The sequence below is a fragment of the Pecten maximus genome, chromosome 10, assembly GCF_902652985.1.
Source record: "Pecten maximus chromosome 10, xPecMax1.1, whole genome shotgun sequence".
In the NCBI taxonomy this organism is placed as follows: domain Eukaryota; kingdom Metazoa; phylum Mollusca; class Bivalvia; order Pectinida; family Pectinidae; genus Pecten; species Pecten maximus.
Genome location: NC_047024.1, coordinates 17,498,633 through 17,512,662, shown reverse-complemented (window position 1 = coordinate 17,512,662; position 14,030 = coordinate 17,498,633). Strand labels below are relative to the sequence as shown.

Below are 14,030 nucleotides of genomic sequence, written 5' to 3'. Positions count from 1 at the left end.
TCCCTTCTTTCCCCTTTCCTTCTTAATCATTTGGTAACAAGAGGAAACAATATATGAATTCTAGGAAGATCTAAGATGAACTTATTGGTGACAATTTTCAACTGTCAAAATCCAAGATGACCTCCTATCTGCCATTTTGATTCCCAAACCAGACTCGAAATTGAATATGAACAACTAGGAGCCAAGATGAAAGGATATGTAAAGCTTGATAAATATACTTCCAGTATTTCTGAAGAAATAGCAAACTTCAAAATTGATTCGATGGCAGTTAGAGACATCATGCTTTCTGATCTGTCTTAAAATGGCACATATAAAACAAAAGCCCCCCCCCCAAAAAAAAAAACAAACCCCAAACAAACTAACAAAACAATAAATTATAAATAATATTCACAGTCTGTCACAATAAATCTCTTTGAATATCTTTCAAGACTACGCCTAATGTTTAATGGTTACTTTTATCTTGTTAATATGTCTGCTGGGACATACCCTAGCTGGTAGTGAAGATATACCCCCCAGTATACATGTCTGTGTTATGTGGTAGGCAGGCCATGTACATTATTCTGCTCCACATAATTAAATATCCTCCCAATTCTATCTAACATTTTGTTCCCAGACCAGAATGTCTGATTTTTCTTCACTAAACAATAAATAATATAAAATATTGTTTACACATTACAAGAAGTTATCACTGATCAACACTGATCAAGACAAAGTAAATATTGTTAGTCAAATATTTTCTTATTAATCGGAAGCTACAACAGCATTGCTTCAGCTACTCAACAAAATACATTTTGATCTAATGCCTGTACTGCTGTTGCAGTTGTCTCCCTTCTTTCTCACTCGAACACTATAACTTTCAGAATTTCACCCTTTTACGTGTCATTTTACCAGGGGTGGATCCAGAACTTGATGTGCCAAGGGGGCACAGGTTAAAATAAATCTAATTCATTTTAACTCTACTAGCTTGTACTCCGAGCATGGTTCCTGATGGGGAAATACTGCATTTTCTGTAAACATCTAGTAACCTGAGATAGCTGTTTCTCTTACCCTAGACAGGGATATCCACGATTTTACAATGTGAGATTTTCTTATCTCACCCAGGGGTTGAGACAAGCTACACATGTTCTTTACACATCCTCAACAAATTTATGACGTCACAGCAACAATACTATGACGTCACATCAACATTTCAACCACGTCGTTTGAATATCCCTTTTTATTCCATTTATAAAATTAAGAATTAAAGATGAATTCTCGCTGACAAAAGACGAATTATGATAAAATAAAAACAAGAATAGGCTGGATACAATACTAGATGTTAGTTGACATACTTTACACTGCTACCTCCAAAAGTTTCAGATTTTCGATAAGCTAATCTTTGAAACTGACTTGTAATTAATTACCTTTCCTGAAATTTTACCGACCTCTTTTTACTTCATGAATTTAAATAAACAAATCACAGACCAAAAAGTATACACAGAATCAACCAGTTATAGTATAGAATGTGTTTATTACCTTTCTGTCAAATGTTCAGTGTTGTGATATTAAGATATGAAACAAATTCATGTATACAGAAAACAATAAACATTTCAATATGAGCAATAAACCATTGTATTATCTTTTTCAAAAGTGCACAAGACAGTTTTTGTCAAAATGGGCAAGAGCTCCCCAAACCCATCCCACCCCTTCCCACCCATCCAACCCCAATCCACCACAACCCCCCCCATCCCGCCCCTTCCCACCACACCCCCCCCCCCCCCCCCCCCCATCACAACCCACCCCTTCCCACCCCTTCCCCACTTGGAACTTCCTGGATCCGCCCCTGTTTCCAGTGCCTGTAGTATAATCTAATAAAATATTAACCAGACATTCATTTCTTTTCATTAAGGAAAGATTATTGAGTTATACCTCAAATTTTCAAAAAAATTATTCTAAAATCTCCCCAATAACTTTTGAATTTTCTTGTTGGAACTTGTCCATTTCTTCATGGATGTAGAATAATTCAATACAGCAAGCATGCAGCAAATCATAAGATTGTTCGACATATCAAGCATAAATCTAGTATGATATCAAAATATAGCAGCAATTGTTTTCTTCCCAATAGAAGCAAGAATATTAGGCATGTGATGTAGCAGCGATTTTTAAACATGTAAAAGTTTCAAATTACTTAGTTGATTAGGTGATCATGATTTCAGCCAAAAAGGATCAATCAAGATTGAAAATTTGATTCTAAGATTGTTTCACATTACATACCATGCCAACAAAATTAAAAGCTCCAAGGAATTTCTGAAATAGATATTTTAGAGGGGTATTTTACTTTTCATTTCAAAATCACCGTTTTCTCTCAATGATTTAAATGCATAGGACCTAAGATACCATTTCAATTGATATTACTATACAATTCAACAAAGGCCCAGAGGGCCTGTACCACTGACCTGGTTGATAAAATAATATTTATGTTCAATTTGTTAATAGCTGTACCCACTAACAATGTTTATATGGTTATTGGGTAGTGATCTTAACTGCTTCGATGATATAACCCAGACACAAATTCCACTCCAGACTCCCTGGGGGTATACGTGTGAAAAGACCCCAGAGAATACTTATATATCATGATTGCATTTTAAGAAAGTAATTCCCTTGGAATGGAAAAAGACTTCTGGCCTATTTTTACATGGCCATGTTTATCTACTGATGCTATATATGGTGTTTGGTATACTAACCTAAGCTTGGCTAGAGGGATGATATCACAGTGTTTGGTATACTAACCTGAAGCTTGGCAAGAGGGATGATATCACAGTGTTAGGTATACTAACCTGAAGCTTGGCTAGAGGGATGATATCACAGTGTTTGGTATACTAACCTAAGCTTGGCTAGAGGGATGATATCACAGTGTTTGGTATACTAACCTGAAGCTTGGCTAGAGGGATGATATCACAGTGTTTGGTATACTAACCTAAGCTTGGCTAGAGGGATGATATCACAGTGTTAGGTATACTAACCTGAAGCTTGGCTAGAGGGATGATATCACAGTGTTTGGTATACTAACCTAAGCTTGGCTAGAGGGATGATATCACAGTGTTTGGTATACTAACCTAAGCTTGGCTAGAGGGATGATATCACAGTGTTAGGTATACTAACCTAAGCTTGGCTAGAGGGATGATATCACAGTGTTAGGTATACTAACCTGAAGCTTGGCTAGAGGGATGATATCACAGTGTTTGGTATACTAACCTGAAGCTTGGCTAGAGGGATGATATCACAGTTCTGTGGCCGGTGCCAGACAGTTTTCTGGCTGGTGGCGTTATAATAGTAGAACCTTGAGGTATTCGGGTCAAACAATTCCCACCACTGGTTGTCATCGGTTTTCTTGCTGTAAAATACAACACATACAACTGTTAATCACAGACAGTATTAAGACAGCTAGACCAGAAACAATCAAACACAAATTGAAATGACAAACTACAGCCAAAATCAATCATTGTAACTAACAGCATCCTTCAACATCTCCAGCTACTCTGATACTTGAGGAATTTTCTGACATTCTATTTGTTTTGTCTGACAGAGTAACAGAGTAATCTCCCCTTGGTAAACAGTTTGATATTCTCGTTCAAGGGTATCAATATTTGTATAGTTCAACCTTGTGTATAAGTCATAGATAACTATCTGTAGCTTTTTCAAATATTTCTGTATATACAGTACATTTCATTATGACTTTGTCAACAACACAATTGCTTTGTTCTGTCATTATATCTGAAATTTCTAACAGATATTTTGATATCAATCTTATTTAAATGATTGATTATCACTTCAGTCAACAATGGTTTCTTTTGGTGTCAGAAAGCTAAGTTGTTTTTTTTCCACCATTTTCTTTATTCCTCGTAAAATTCATAAAATCCCCTTGTAATGGAGGTAAAATGAAGCCTCCCCTTGTAATGGAGGTAAAATGAAGCCTCCCCTAGTAATGAAGGTAAAATGAAGCCTCCCCTTGTAATGGAGGTAAAATGAAGCCTCCCCTTGTAATGGAGGTAAAATGAAGCCTCCCCTTGTAAAGGAGGTAAAACGAAGCCTCCCCTTGTAATGAAGGTCAAATGAAGCCTCCCCTTGTAATGGAGGTAAAATGAAGCCTCCCCTTGTAATGGAGGTAAAATGAAGCCTCCCCTTGTAATGGAGGTAAAATGAAGCCTCCCCTTGTAATGGAGGTAAAATGAAGCCTCCCCTTATAATGAAGGTAAAATGAAGCCTCCCCTTGTAAAAATGAAGGATCAGCCGAGTCTATTTCAGAAGTTCCAAAGATCCGTGGAGAGCAGCACAGAGACATACCATATTAATAGATAGATGTAAGATGTACCATGATTTACTCTAAATCAATACCACAGCTAGCAGAAAATAACTCCAGAAAACTCTATAATGTGCCACAGATGTTCTTATTGACTCACATGTAAATTGATTGTCAGCGTTCTTCATTTGTACATTTTACAGCACTGCCAGAACATCAGCTAATTACTTTAAACATTTTTTTTATCGGAGTACTAGATGAAGGTAATATAGTACATATTCATCTGTAAAATCTTATCAGTTGTCCCAGAAAAAACACTGCATCTCCACAAATCTGACTGGTAACAAAATCAACTCAACATGTGGAACAATTACAACCAGATGGAGCGATGTTTTATCTGAATTACACTATTTAAAATGTTTTTGTCATGAAACTGTCTAATTAGTAAAAACACTGTTGTTTCATATATCTTTCTTGCCAGATTGAACCATTCAGAAAAATATATGATGAACCATTGAAGATCAACAACGTAAGATTTAATCATATACCCAACTCAACATGTGTTTGTGTCAAAGACATTTCCTTAAACTCATAAAGAATCTGGGGGAAAATATTGAACAAAAATAATATTTTCATCAGTTCAAATCAATTCATAGTTTACAGAAGATGTTTGTATAATCAAAAAGTATTGAAGGAGCACCAAAATATTTCACATAAAATGGCAGATCTAAGTTATTAAAAATCTTTGTTGTAATTTATCTTGTATACTATGATTAAACTTTATATAAAATTTGGTTGCTATAGTATAAGTAAATCTTGGAAACTCAGCTGAAAGCAACATCTTACATGGACACAATGTCAAAACCAACTGAAAGTTACAAGGGTTAATCTTGAAACCTAGATGTCTTAGTAAGTAAAGTGTTAACATAAATATGTCTGGTTTATATGGAATGATGGCCACCAGGTGGGAGAGACACAAGCAATTTTTCTTTTTGATGATTTAATTCCTTAACAGGACCTTATCCGGTACAGATGTGGGACACCTCCCTTCTGTATGGTGCCTATATAACACAGTACACCTCTCTAGTATACAGGATAGTGACTTGGTCCCCAGCAGCTTCACAATACATGTACCTCTAGATTTCAATCAGGCAAACACAGAATTACTCTAATAATTGTGATTAAAACATGACACCTGGAAGAACACTTCCCAGGTTCTCTGGAATATTAATATTGATTTCTTCACAGCAGCGAGAAAAGATTTTCCTCCTCTTTTTTTTTTGGCAAACTTACAAAATATTGTGAATGTTCCATCTGAACTAACAATGACATTTTGAAGACGCCTACAGGCCCTATGTTACTGGTGAGTCAGCTCAATTGTAATGTTATCTAGACAAAAATTACATGCAGATGAATTTACCGTATGTTGTTTAAACACAGATTTTTTAAGTGAAACCATCAGCAAATGTCTAATAGAGATCTTCCCAAGCCAGTTCTGATGACAACACCGCTTCTGCATAAATGTGTTAGTCGTTTCATTGTAAAAAACATTCTCAAACATCTACCACAATCGGTAGCTATAATACCAAAGTTTTCTGAGCAAGCCCAGAGAAGATTTTTAGATCCCAAAGAAATCTGTGGGAGACTTTAAATACGATATTATGTAATACCACACGACATTCTGCCATAGTGATCATTTAATTGTGCAGCTTTTTATCCTCATCTTTAAGATGCTGCACAGCATATACAGTGCCATCACTTTTATATGGGAACATTGCCAATGGTCTTCACACGATCGCAACCAATACATGCTGTGTATTTACATTGATTTCAGATTTCATCGTAAAACAACTGGAATCTTTTTCATGCCCTGCAGTTTTCATGTGTACCGATATAAAGCTGACATTATTCGGGAGGATGTTGGGTTGTAGATCTTTTAATATGTCTTTCTCTCTTGTTACTGCCTGACATGATACTGGTGCCTTGGTCCAGAATTTCTGAGCCTGATCAACTACAGGATATTCTGTCAATTTTTATCAGGAAAATTTTCAAAAAATTTTGCAATACAATAATGAAAAGTATGAATATTTAAAACATATCAGAATAAAATATATAAATTTTGATAAAACTTGGCTGCATACATATACAATACCTACAACTATTCAGCCATGCACAAATTAAACTCTTTCTTAACTATAATGAGGTGATGTGGAATTGAAAGAAAGTCAGAGACAGCGTAATAACCTAACGTCTCAAACAGAATTGTATCACACAAACTTGAGAAAACTTGTCAGGGAGCAGAGCGGCCATTGATTGTAACAACAGAAGCCCGAGATGTTTGTGTATGTGTGTTCTGCAGGTATTAATCACCACCAAATTACATCCCTAATCAGGTAATGGAGTTGGGAGGGGAACTCTTATCACTTCTTAACAAAACATCTGTAATAATGTTTAGCACTTCTCAGTTACAGGCTTGTCAGTTACAAAATGCTCCAATCATGGACAGACGTATGATGTACATGCAGAAAGACAACACATGAATCACACGTAAGGGATTCAGTCAGTACACAACCACATCTTTCTTCCTCCATATTTCTCCTCTCCCACTTCGCTCTCTCTCTCCTTTAACATCTCTGACCCCAGCTGTTTGTGTTTCTTCACTATACAGCCTCTCTCAATCACCCTCTTACTACCTGTCTTTCTTCTTTCATTTTTTTTCCTTTTTCTCTTTCTAACCCTTTCCCCTGTATCCTCTGTCCACCTCTGACGTCCACTAACACCCCTGTATCCTCTGTCCAGTCCTGACTTCCACTAACACCCCTGTATCCTCTGTCCAGTCCTCACTTCCACTAACACCCTTGTATCCTCTGTCCAGTCCTCACTTCCACTAACACCCCTGTATCCTCTGTCCACCTCTGACGTCCACTAACACCCTGTATCCTCTGTCCAGTCCTGACTTCCACTAACACCCCTGTATCCTCTGTTCAGTCCTGACTTCCACTAACACCCCTGTATCCTCTGTTCAGTCCTGACTTCCACTAACACCCCTGTATCCTCTGTCCAGTCCTGACGTCCACTAACACCCCTGTATTCTCTGTCCAGTCCTGACTTCCACTAACACCCCTGTATCCTCTGTCCAGTCCTGACTTCCACTAACACCCCTGTATCCTCTGTCCAGTCCTGACTTCCACTAACACCCCTGTATCCTCTGTCCACCTCTGACTTCCACTAACACCCCTGTATCCTCTGTTCAGTCCTGACTTCCACTAACACCCCTGTATCCTCTGTCCAGTCCTGACTTCCACTAACACCCCTGTATCCTCTGTCCACCTCTGACGTCCACTAACCCCCCTGTATCCTCTGTCCAGTCCTGACGTCTACTAACACCCCTGTATCCTCTGTCGAGTCCTGACTTCCACTAACACCCCTGTATCCTCTGTCCAGTCCTGACTTCCACTAACACCCCTGTATCCTCTGTTCAGTCCTGACTTCCACTAACACCCCTGTATCCTCTGTCCACCTCTGACGTCCACTAACACCCCTGTATCCTCTGTCCAGTCCTGACTTCCACTAACACCCCTGTCTCCTCTGTCCAGTCCTGACTTCCACTAACACCCCTGTATCCTCTGTCCAGTCCGGACTTCCACTAACACCCCTGTATCCTCTGTCCACCTCTTACGTCCACTAACACCCCTGTATCCTCTGTCCAGTCCTTACTTCCACTAACACCCCTGTATCCTCTGTCCAGTCCTGACTTCCACTAACACCCCTGTATCCTCTGTCCAGTCCTGACTTCCACTAACACCCCTGTATCCTCTGTCCAGTCCTGACTTCCACTAACACCCCTGTATCCTCTGTTCAGTCCTGACTTCCACTAACACCCCTGTATCCTCTATCCTCTGTCCACCTCTGACGTCCACTAACACCCCTGTATCCTCTGTCCAGTCCTGACTTCCACTAACACCCCTGTATCCTCTGTCCAGTCCTGATGTCCACTAACACCCCTGTATCCTCTGTCCAGTCCTGATGTCCACTAACATCCCCTGTATCCTCTGTCCAGTCCTGACTTCCACTAACACCCCTGTATCCTCTGTCCAGTCCTGACTTCCACTAACACCCCTGTATCCTCTGTCCAGTCCTCTTTTCCACTAACACCCCTGTATCCTCTGTCCAGTCCTGACTTCCACTAACACCCCTGTATCCTCTGTCCAGTCCTGACTTCCACTAACACCCCTGTATCCTCTGTCCAGTCCTGACTTCCACTAACACCCCTGTATCCTCTGTCCAGTCCTGACTTCCACTAACACCCCTGTATCCTCTGTCCAGTCCTGACTTCCACTAACACCCCTGTATCCTCTGTCCAGTCCTGACTTCCACTAACACCCCTGTATCCTCTGTTCAGTCCTGACTTCCACTAACACCCCTGTATCCTCTGTCCACCTCTGACGTCCACTAACATCCCTGTATCCTCTGTCCAGTCCTGACTTCCACTAACACCCCTGTATCCTCTGTCCAGTCCTGACTTCCACTAACACCCCTGTATCCTCTGTCCAGTCCTCACTTCCACTAACACCCCTGTATCCTGTCCAGTCCTGACTTCCACTAACACCCCTGTATCCTCTGTCCAGTCCTGACGTCCACTAACACCCCTGTATCCTCTGTCCAGTCCTGACTTCCACTAACACCCCTGTATCCTCTGTCCAGTCCTGACTTCCACTAACACCCCTGTATCCTCTGTCCAGTCCTGACGTCCACTAACACCCCTGTATCCTCTGTCCAGTCCTCACTTCCACTAACACCCCTGTATCCTCTGTCTAGTCCTCACTTCCACTAACACCCCTGTATCCTCTGTCCAGTCCTGACGTCCACTAACACCCCTGTATCCTCTGTCCAGTCCTGACTTCCACTAACACCCCTGTATCCTCTGTCCAGTCCTGACGTCCACTAACACCCCTGTATCCTCTGTCGAGTCCTGACTTCCACTAACACCCCTGTATCCTCTGTCCAGTCCTCACTTCCACTAACACCCCTGTATCCTCTGTCCAGTCCTGACGTCCACTAACACCCCTGTATCCTCTGTCCAGTCCTGACGTCCACTAACACCCCTGTATCCTCTGTCCAGTCCTGACTTCCACTAACACCCCTGTATCCTCAGTCCAGTCCTGACTTCCACTAACACCCCTGTATCCTCTGTCCAGTCCTGACGTCCACTAACACCCCTGTATCCTCTGTCCAGTCCTGACTTCCACTAACACCCCTGTATCCTCTGTCCAGTCCTCACTTCCACTAACACCCCTGTATCCTCTGTCCAGTCCTCACTTCCACTAACACCCCTGTATCCTCTGTCCACCTCTGACGTCCACTAACACCCCTGTATCCTCTGTCCAGTCCTCACTTCCACTAACACCCCTGTATCCTCTGTCCAGTCCTCACTTCCACTAACACCCCTGTATCCTCTGTCCAGTCCTCACTTCCACTAACACCCCTGTATCCTCTGTCCAGTCCTGACTTCCACTAACACCCCTGTAGCACCCTCTCCCCTAACTCTTCTCTATTCTGCTTGTCTGATGAAGAATTATAATTTATTTAACCAAAGGTTAGCCAACTCATATATATATATAAATAACCTTTAGGGCTAAAAATGTTTTACCATGACAACAAACACAATGAAGAATTCAACATACGAACCTCACATATATTTCTCAAACTGAATTAATTTTTCTTGGGGAATCATATACATTTAACCATAAATGTCAATTATCCTATTTCTGAAATAATTTTACCCAAAATTAAATTCAGTATGACAACAACATGAAACAAAAGGTATCGCGTAGAAAACTGATTGGACTAGAAAATATTAGACAATGATGATGGCTTCCTCCTTAAAACATAGACATACCAGTCTATTACATTATTTGGTGAGAGTGAACTACATAAAGCGGGTGATGTATTAACATGCGATACCCTTCATGCCATCTGTTTGGCCTCCGTTTCACCAGGAAACACATTGAGGTCATGACCTTGGGTGCATGCTGCAAGTGTTGTGTTTTGCAAAATTGTCTAAATGGCCTGATCAGAAATTAAATTGTACATATAAAGATATCATTTTAATGTACAGATAACATTTCAATATACATAGATAACATTCTATTATATAGATAACATTTTAATATAGAGATAACATTTGAATTTTACTAAGTACAGCAAACAAAAACAATGATGTGTGTTACACCTAGAGTCACCGCCCGGTGGCATCATATGTGTGTTACACCTAGAGTCAACGCCTGGTGGCATCAGATGTGTGTTACACCTAGTCACCGCCCGGTGGCATCAGATGTGTGTTACACCTATACAGTCACCACCCGGTGGCATCAGATGTGTGTTACACCAACAGAGTCACCGTCTGGTGGCATCAGATGTGTGTTACACCTACAGAGTCACTGCCTGGTGGCATCAGATGTGTGTTACACCAACAGAGTCACCGTCTGGTGGGATCATATGTGTGTTACACCAACAGAGTCACCGCCTGGTGGCATCAGATGTGTGTTACACCTAGTCACCGCCCGGTGGCATCAGATGTGTGTTACACCTACAGAGTCACCGCCTGGTAGGATCAGATGTGTGTTACACCTACAGAGTCACCGCCTGGTGGGATCAGATGTGTGTTACACCTACAGAGTCACTGCCTGGTGGCATCATATGTGTATTACACCTACAGAGTCACCGCCCGGTGGCATCAGATGTGTATTACACCTACAGAGTCACCGCCTGGTGGCATCATATGTGTATTACACCTACAGAGTCACCGCCTTGTGGCATCATATGTGTGTTACACCAACAGAGTCACCGCCTGGTGGCATCAGATGTGTGTTACACCTACAGAGTCACCGCCTGGTGGCATCAGATGTGTATTACACCTACAGAGTCACCGCCTGGTGGCATCATATGTGTGTTACACCAACAGAGTCACCGCCTGGTGGCATCAGATGTGTGTTACACCTACAGAGTCACCGCCTGGTGGCATCATATGTGTATTACACCTACAGAGTCACCGCCTGGTGGCATCATATGTGTGTTACACCTACAGAGTCACTGCCTGGTGGCATCAGATGTGTGTTACACCTACAGAGTCACCGCCTGGTGGCATCAGATGTGTGTTACACCTACAGAGTCACCGCCTGGTGGCATCAGATGTGTATTACACCTACAGAGTCACCGTCTGGTGGGATCAGATGTGTGTTACACCTACAGAGTCACCGCCTGGTGGCATCATATGTGTGTTACACCAACAGAGTCACCGCCTGGTGGCATCATATGTGTTACACCAACAGAGTCACCGCCTGGTGGCATCAGATGTGTGTTACACCTACAGAGTCACCGCCTGGTGGCATCACATGTGTGTTACACCAACAGAGTCACCGTCTGGTGGGATCAGATGTGTGTTACACCTACAGAGTCACCGTCTGGTGGCATCAGATGTGTGTTACACCTACAGAGTCACTGCCTGTTGGCATCATATATGTGTTACACCAACAGAGTCACCGTCTGGTGGCATCAGATGTGTGTTACACCTACAGAGTCACTGCCTGGTGGCATCAGATGTGTGTTACACCTACAGAGTCACCGCCTGGTGGGATCAGATGTGTGTTACACCTACAGAGTCACCGCCTGGTGGGATCAGATGTGTGTTACACCTACAGAGTCACGGCCCGGTGGCATCATATGTGTATTACACCTACAGAATCACCGCCCGGTGGCATCATATGCGTATTACACCTACAGAGTCACTGCCTGGCGGCATCAGATGTGTGTTACACCTACAGTCACCGTCTGGTGGCATCAGATGTGTGTTACACCTACAGAGTCACTGCCTGGTGGCATCAGATGTGTGTTACACCTACAGAGTCACCGCCTGGTGGCATCAGATGTGTGTTACACCAACAGAGTCACCGCCTGGTGGCATCAGATGTGTGTTACACCTACAGAGTCACCGCCCGCTGGCATCAGATGTGTGTTACACCTATACAGTCACCGCCTGGTGGCATCAGATGTGTGTTACACCTATACAGTCACTGCCTGGTGGCATCAGATGTGTATTTCACCTACAGAGTCACCGCCCGGTGGCATCATATGTGTATTACACCTACAGATTCACCGTCTGGTGGCATCATATGTGTTACACCTACAGATTCATCGTCTGGTGGCATCATATGTGTATTACACCTACAGATTCACCGTCTGGTGGCATCATATGTGTATTACACCTACAGATTCACCGTCTGGTGGCATCATATGTGTATTACACCTACAGATTCACCGTCTGGTGGCATCATATGTGTGTTACACCTACAGATTCACCATCTGGTGGCATCATATGTGTATTACACCTACAGATTCACCGTCTGGTGGCATCATATGTGTATTACACCTACAGATTCACCGTCTGGTGGCATCATATGTGTATTACACCTACAGATTCACCGTCTGGTGGCATCATGCGTATTACACCTACACAGTCACCGTCTGGTGGCATCATATGTGTAATACACCTACAGATTCACCGTCTGGTGGCATCATATGTGTATTACACCTACACAGTCACGCCAGGAAATAATGTCCTGAACATTATATACTCATAAATATTTCTCACCACAAACCAAATCACTCTAAATCTCCAACAGTGGCGACAAAACTATCAATTCAAAATCTTGGTTGTCCTACAGAAATGAGAAAAAAACTATACAATTGAGTCAGGAAGATTGGTAACAAAATCAACATTTAAAGGGAAAGATTTCCTCGGAGAGTACTTGTTCAAAGTTATTTGGCCAGTGATCATAGAAAATGTCTGATGAATCTGGTGATGGTGACTAGTGAGATTAGCTACCAGTAAAGGTAGGGAACTTATGTCCCCATGGGACAAATAAACCTTAGGTCCATGGATATTCTCTTTTATATCTTATCATAAAGTTCACATTATCCCAGAAACAAACAGCCATTATATTCTTCAGAGACTTGGCTCCATAAATTGTATGAGTTGCCTCTTTTTAAAAAGGTATGTTCTCGCCAGCCTAAAGAAGTTAGAATCTTCCTGTAACGAAATTATCCAGCAGATGGTTTGAAACAAACAGTGATGTTGTTATTCCCGCTATTCGCATCACTCAGACCTGAATTTAGAGGACACACAGAGACCCAAATTCTCTTTAGAGAAATAGTGTCAGTGTGACTGTGAAATAGCGTCAGTGTGACTGTGAAATAGTGTCAGTGTGACTGTGAAATAGCGTCAGTGTGACTGTGAAATAGCGTCAGTGTGACTGTGAAATAGCGTCAGTGTGACTGTGAAATAGTGTCCGTGTGACTGTGAAATAGTGTCAGTGTGACTGTGAAATAGTGTCAGTGTGACTGTGAAATAGTGTCCGTGTGACTGTGAAATAGCGTCAGTGTGACTGTGAAATAGCGTCCGTGTGACTGTGAAATAGTGTCAGTGTGACTGTGAAATAGTGTCAATGTGACTGTGAAATAGTGTCAGTGTGACTGTGAAATAGCGTCAGTGTGACTGTGAAATAGTGTCAGTGTGACTGTGAAATAGTGTCCGTGTGACTGAAATAGTGTCAGTGTGACTGTGAAATAGCGTCAGTGTGACTGTGAAATAGCGTCAGTGTGACTGTGAAATAGCGTCAGTGTGACTGTGAAATAGCGTCAGTGTGACTGTGAAATAGCGTCAGTGTGACTGTGAAATAGCGTCAGTGTGACT

At 41.9% G+C, this 14,030-nt stretch overlaps 1 protein-coding gene across 1 annotated transcript in view; it reads right to left on the bottom strand.

The window, feature by feature from the left end:
* The window catches only part of LOC117335465 (rho GTPase-activating protein 39-like), a 151,511-nt gene that overhangs the window by 62,621 nt on the left and 74,860 nt on the right, over window positions 1-14,030 (bottom strand). The window contains exon 3 of the mRNA XM_033895477.1: window positions 3,235-3,373. Within this exon, the coding sequence (XP_033751368.1) occupies window positions 3,235-3,373 (139 nt within the window). The remainder of the gene's footprint in view (window positions 1-3,234; window positions 3,374-14,030) is intronic.